Genomic DNA, 6,736 nt, shown 5'->3' with positions numbered 1-6,736 from the left:
GAGTCTTTGAATACAACTCGCAGATTTGCTAGAGGCTGGCCCAGAGCTGAAGGGGTTTCACCGGTTTTAATGGAAGTTGAAAGTCTAAGTGTTCACCGGTTTTAACGAAAGCCGAAGGTCTGAACTTTTGCCGGAACAGTGAGAAGACTCCCTTCTTTGCTTGGGCGCAATGAACACTTCAGTCTTTAGGTTCAATTTCTATCAAGCTTTAATTTGCTTGTAAAGGATTTATTTCTCTAGATTCAATTTCTTGTTATCCCTGTTATATCTATATATACCCACATATATATACATGTATATACTTACATATACATATATTTATGTTTTCTTTTGGATGTTGAAGGAGAAGAAAGAAAACCTGAAGTTGAAAGTGTGTCACGAAAGGGTATTTTGGAGAAATTAATAAAAAATTTATTCCATTCCAACTTTTAATTTGGTATAACCAAACACATGAATGTTAATAGTCATTCCATTCTTATTTCATTATCGGTCTGCAAACAATGAAATGAGAATGATCATTTCATTCACGCACCATTCTTATTTCATTTTAACTTGCATTCCATTCCCACGTCAATTCATTTATCCACACCAAATTAGTCCTTAATACTCATCTCTTCTATATTTGGAAAAGAAAAGGGAAAAAACGAATAAGTGCTTTGTCTCCTATAAATACGTACACACAACAAATCAAATTGACCCTAGGCACCTTATAACCTGTCCTCTAAAAGACAATGGCCATATTGCCATAAAAAACTTAAATGACAAAAATATTAGCTATTGAAATTGAATCCAAAGATCTAAATCATGTTTCATTAGAGGTATGCGACGTATAAATTTATATATTTTTATAATTATAGTTAGCATGGAGAGTATAATTATTATTCGATTCTTATTATTGAAATTTACACACGATTCTTTTAATTAGATGCATTCATATTGTTAAAATTTGAATTTAAACTGTCTAATGTTAGGTGGATGGGCCTCATATGGAGGTCATTTGTTTTTATTCTTTGCATTTTCCTTTGGGCTTTGGCCTGGTGTACATTTTGCCAAATTTATAAAATTTGCTTGACTTTTTCGGAATAAAACGAACACTATTGCTAATTAAGAGCCTGTTTGGTATGCGTTTTGTTTTTGTGTTTTTTTTTATTTATTTATTACGACACAAAAGTGCCTTGTTATATAATGTTTTGAATAGTAATTTGAAGCATGTTTAGTAATGTCTATTTGTTGCAAAATTTTTGAAAGCAAAAATATAAAAACATATTTGTAAAAAACGTGTTGCAAGTTTTAAAAATATAATGACTCGTTTAAAAAAGGTCATTTTAGAGTATTTCAATTTTTATTTTATATATATATATATATATATATTTGTTACAATACCCGTTGTTACGTGGAAATATATAAAAATACTAAATTGATGTTTTGAATTTTGGCTATTATACACAAACGTTTCCGTATAAAATTAAATTTTTTTTACCAAATGCATTTATTTTACTATTCACTGCTACAATATCCAACAAAAATAAAAATACCAAAAATAAAACGCTTACCAAACATGCCCTTGTCGATTACTCTTGCTTGTCGAAGATTTCGGGCAACATTACCATAAAACAACATCTAAAGTTGTTACACTACATTTCATATTTAGGATAATGTAAATACTATTACGATGAAAAGAACACTACTATACGTACCAAAAAAAAAGAAAAAGAAAAATGTATGTCACCCATCTTCAACCCTACCAAAACTCAACTTCCTATAATTGATGGTACTAAGTAGGTGTATATTCATCTCCTCCTTCACCACCCTTGTCCTTCAACATTTTTGGTAAAATGTTGTTATGTATTATTGGAAGGGTTTAGGGATTAACCTCTGTCACGTTGCTACTAATATTGTCATTCTTATTGTCGTTGGTTTTTTCTAATGAAGAAGCTAGGATGATATTGATTCGCTCTGATTCCTTGGAGCTTTTGGATGGCATGAGTTGAACATTCTTCTTCATCTCTTTGCCTTTTCCCCATAACACCGCGTACAGTCCACACACTATCAATACAGCTCCAAGGATGCTATTAATCAGAAAAATTACATGTTACAATGAATTCATGTCATCGATCCAAACACGGCTTTAAGGACTAAGGTTGTATGTGCTAAATGAATTAATATATTTGTGTAATCCAAACAGAACTTTAAAGGGGGTGGAAAGAGGCATGCACATACCTTCCTAAGTGTAGCTTCTCATTCAAAAGCAAAGACCCCGCGATTGCTACAAGCACAAGCATCAAAGGACTAAAAATTGATGCAAAAAGTGGACCCCTCATGCGTACACACCATGCAGTTAGAGTAATCACTAGTCCAGAAGCCACAATTCCCTACAATATCACAATTCCACGAAAACATGCAAATTTATTCGTGTTTTTTTTGGATAGAAGAATACAAAAAATTTTATTATTATATTTAGGAGTATCGAATAGATACTTTCGATTTAAAATTGGAGAAAGTCTAATTTAAAATTTGTATTAAATTTTTTACAAATTTAAATCTAAAATTCGAATTTGGTGCCACCAAATATAACATGTGTTTCATGTCGAATTAGAAAAGCCAATGAAAAGCATACAGAGTAAAATATTGTGACTAGTTTGATGTTCCAACCCAACTTCCATCGACTCCAATCTCTCTCCATGCATAGAGCAAAACCAATGGCCTGAATTGCCCCCATCACAGAGATTAAAGCGGTGCCGGAGTAGAGACAAGGATACCTCTGCACCATCTTAGCCTAGCCCAACAAATAATTTACGAACAAAGAAAATAGATATGTTAGTAAAGGGCAATATGGGAATATTACTAGAGAAATCTTGGCAAGATCATGACCTGAATGATCAACCATAGTGCAATACAGAAACAACCGCACACAACCAAAAAAGCACCCAACACTCGATCACTAGACTCTGGGTGTCCCTGTGCTGCCACGTGTCTATCATGATTATGATGCAAAAGGTCAATATTCGTTGACCAAATATTTATTTCAACCCCTTTATAGAAAGTGAGCAGCATAGCCCCACCTATTCCTATTGCTGTCCCCACTAACTTTGCTTTACCGGCAGTCGTACCCAATCCCAACTTCTCCAACCTGGAACAAAACCCATATCAAGCGGCTATCATTCACACAGTCACTTGACTCACTTGACATATGTGTCTACAGTATATATATATAGATATTTATATATGCACCTACCCAATTGATATCGCCATGACAAAGGTGATGGCAGGGACGAGATTGGTCATAGCAGAAGCAAATGTTGCTGAGGTTAACACTAAGCCCTGAGCATATAAGTTTTGACCCAACGATCCTCTGCCAAAAAAGCAAAAATAGAAGGAAAAAAGAGAGGGAATAAATTAAAAAAAAGGGCAAATAGTAATTACTTGCAAAAAAGAAAAGAAAAAAAAAATATACAATTTGCTTTGTTTACATGGCTGAATAATTTACTAGGAAAATGATATAATATAGTGTGCAAAAACATCCACCCTTTTATGTGATTGATGGATGATATTATTTTGACATCAGTCATTTTCACTAACATGAATGGGACGTGCTTGGAAAATGACTCCCAAAATCATCAAATTCTTTTATATTAATGGGGATGACATTATGATGATGGTATGATGACATACATCATACCAATCACATAATAAAGTATCATAACCCATTATATATAGGAAAAAAGCTTGCCTTAGGCTGTATCAGTAGGCCACTCCTCCTTATGTTGACGTGGGTCACTCTTACCTTGACACTTGTCAAAAAAAAAGAAAAAGGACTAGACGGATCTTTCTACGGGTGGTCCGAAGGGAAAGAGGATCTAATTAATCTTCTTATTTGGAGCGGAATCCATTGCTGGTCATGAAAATGTTGTGGTGAGAGTTATATCGGGCTATTTTGGAGTAGAGAAGAAGGTGGTCCGTTGCATGAGATGGATTCAGAACTGAGTCGTGTGTGAGAGATTTGACGATGGCTAGAGTTTCGGTGTGGCAAAAGATGGAGTTTTTCGTTGCGAAAAATCAGTGTGCAAAATATGCTTTCAAAAATCCAAAACCCATTACAGAGTTTGTGTGAAATTGGCGGCCAATCCCGCCTCCGGAAATTGGACTGGTTTGAGGCCAATCCTTGGAGAAGGTTTCCTAAATCTTTGTACCCTTATACACCACCGATTTGATGTCCGCTAAAAAGATTGGTGATTGAGAGACTGATTTGCGATTCAAAGGGGTTATGGTGTCTTTTCTGTTTATGCGGTGAATCCTTCCCAAAGTTTATTATTTTCTTTTCTATTTTTAATCTGGTTTTTATAAATATCAGGAATTAGCAATATTGATTGATGAATTGGAGAAAAATTTGGGAGAATAAAAGAACATATTTTGGTCCCTCTCTTCTTGCGGTTGAAATTGGTGGTGCATAAAGGGAAAGAAGAAATAGAAGGAGAGTAGGAAACTTGGTGGTGATGAGAAGGGAAAATAGAGGGATTGGCGGCGGTAATGGTTTCCTAAAATTTTCTTGACTTTTTGATAGAAAGAGAACGTACATACCCTGATAAAATCTTGCACTTAAGAGAAAACCCGTAAAAAGATCCGATTGATCTATGTTTAATTTTTTTAATTTTTTTTTTTGCAAGTGTCAAGTTGTGAATGTCCACATCAACATAAACAGGAATACCAGCTTATGTGGCCTGAGATAAGCATTGTTCACGTATATATTGATATAGTTTTATATGAGTAGAGAATGACCGTCATCACGATGTCATGATGATGCACATCATATCCACTCTCCTATTAATTATACTCCCTTCCACGGCACACAAAAATGACTCTTTTTTTTTCGGGAATCTAACTCATTAGGAAGAGTATACTTCTTAATGAATTTCTAAATATACCCAATATGGTAATCTACATGTTTTTATTACTTCAATATAATGATAGTAATGAGAATAGATTTTGAATATTAAAAAATATATTACATTGAATTTCGAATTGAAGTCATAATTTTGAGACAGCAAAAATAAAGAGGTGGAAATTTTATATTATTATAGTCAAAGCATTTAATTTAGGTGGTAACTTATTTACATGCATTGTTGTGATTTCAAAAATCTACCAACTCTTTGTTCCTTTTTGTGGAGTGAGATAAGATTACATACAGAATTAGGGATTGCTTTGATTAGTCTAAGACTATAGCCAGAAGAAAACAAGTATAATTTGAGAAATTTATATATCAAGATATATATGGATATTTATTGATATTCCGTTGCTAAGTAATTAACCTAGAAATTACTTAATCAATGTATATCCGTGATCTAGACACGATAACTAATAAACCATATATATACACACACACACATACCCAAATAAGCCACAAAGAAATGCTTGGAACACTACAATCCATGTCAGCTTTGGCCGACTGTTCCTGCGAAAACAAAATCAAATAACATGTTAAAACATTAACATAATAGTATATATATATATATATATATATATATATATATATATATATAATAAAAGTATAAAAAGCTTTTTGTCAAAGTAAATTTTTTATTTTTATTTTTTTGGGTACATTTCAGTATTTCACATGCATGGAACTTTATGAATTTCTTTTAAGATCTATGTAATTACCTCCAATAGCAATAGAGCAAAGTGAAGAAGCCTCTAAAAGTTTTTAAGTTCAGATGTAAACTAAAAATTTAAATATAAAAGAAGGAATTTATAAGGTATATGTTGATAATAATTAATACCCAGATGTTGAAATTCTGTGAATATCAATGAATTTAAAATAAATAAACAAAATTAGATTTTTTTATAAAAAAAAGTTCTATACATAAATACATGTGTCATGTGTGTATAATATTAAAAAAAAGAAAAGAAAATTAGGAAATAATAGTAATTAATAAAACCTTTCAACGTAGAGAGCAAGAGGGATTATAAAAGCAGCAGCGAATGTAAATCGGTAAGCAACCAAAACCCTCATGCTCATTCCATCATTTGCTGCAAGTTTGTAGAAAATATTCATTCCTGCATATGCCATCTGGACCACCACCATCATCATCGTTGGCTTCAAACCATGTATAGCATTACATATCTTTCCCATTACAGCCACGTTTTTATTCTCCAAATGCTCTTCACAACCCCCTACGCACACATATATGGAGAGAGAAACAGAGAGAGTTCTAGAGAGAGAAAACAAGCAAGAAGATCAATACCTTCTTCTTCTTGATTGTTTCTCGAGAAAGAGAGAGATGTGGTGTTCTTGAAAAAAGCATACGAGTATATATATATATATATAAAGCAACATAATGAGAAATTATTATATGATCCCGGTCAAAACACATAAACAAATTTTTTGGAATTATTTAATCCCATTGTGATTAGGTAGGGATTAATGATTCTGGTACAATATAATAATTTCTCATTAAGGCTAAGAGAGTCTGAGCACGTTTCCTCTTAGTTGGGTCCCATAAAATTTTATTTTCTAATTTTATGCCCAAATATTTGTGAAATATGAAGAAAATGCCCGACTGGAGAGGTATTAAATGTAATTAAGAATCCGAGGTTGTGCTATTTCCATAATAAAATACACTAATAAAATGAATAATAAGTATAATAAACCACATTAAATAATAATTTTATTAATATATCCTCAACATTTCATAAAATATATTATTTTTGAAATTATAGATTTAAAATTTTTTTTTTCTTT

The 6,736-nt window shown here is 32.5% G+C and overlaps 1 protein-coding gene across 1 annotated transcript; it reads right to left on the bottom strand.

Moving 5' to 3' along the window:
• Positions 1 to 1,517: 1,517 nt before the first annotated feature.
• Positions 1,518 to 6,130, bottom strand: LOC132298765 (WAT1-related protein At1g68170-like). The gene is made up of 7 exons (XM_059795132.1): positions 5,934 to 6,130; positions 5,387 to 5,449; positions 3,236 to 3,352; positions 2,872 to 3,130; positions 2,618 to 2,776; positions 2,221 to 2,372; positions 1,518 to 2,069 (listed from the first exon to the last, which is right to left on the bottom strand). Exons 1-7 carry the CDS (start codon positions 6,125 to 6,127, stop codon positions 1,862 to 1,864), a joined length of 1,152 nt encoding a protein of 383 aa, XP_059651115.1. The 5' UTR covers positions 6,128 to 6,130; the 3' UTR covers positions 1,518 to 1,861.
• Positions 6,131 to 6,736: the final 606 nt, after the last annotated feature.

The sequence above is a fragment of the Cornus florida genome, unplaced genomic scaffold (assembly GCF_030987335.1).
Source record: "Cornus florida cultivar Cherokee Brave unplaced genomic scaffold, ASM3098733v1 CherokeeBrave_3.0.0_Hap2_Chr03, whole genome shotgun sequence".
Classification (NCBI taxonomy): domain Eukaryota; kingdom Viridiplantae; phylum Streptophyta; class Magnoliopsida; order Cornales; family Cornaceae; genus Cornus; species Cornus florida.
This window is presented reverse-complemented; position numbering and strand designations above follow the sequence as displayed.

Coding starts and splice junctions, on each gene's coding strand:
- LOC132298765 (XM_059795132.1), bottom strand. CDS start 6,127: ATGGGAAAGATATGTAATGCTATACATGGTTTGAAGCCAACGATGATG. Junction 5,450..5,933: donor CTTGCTCTCTACGTTGAAAG/GTTTTATTAATT, acceptor TTGTTTTCGCAG/GAACAGTCGGCCAAAGCTGA. Junction 2,373..2,617: donor TAGTCACAATATTTTACTCT/GTATGCTTTTCA, acceptor GTGATATTGTAG/GGAATTGTGGCTTCTGGACT.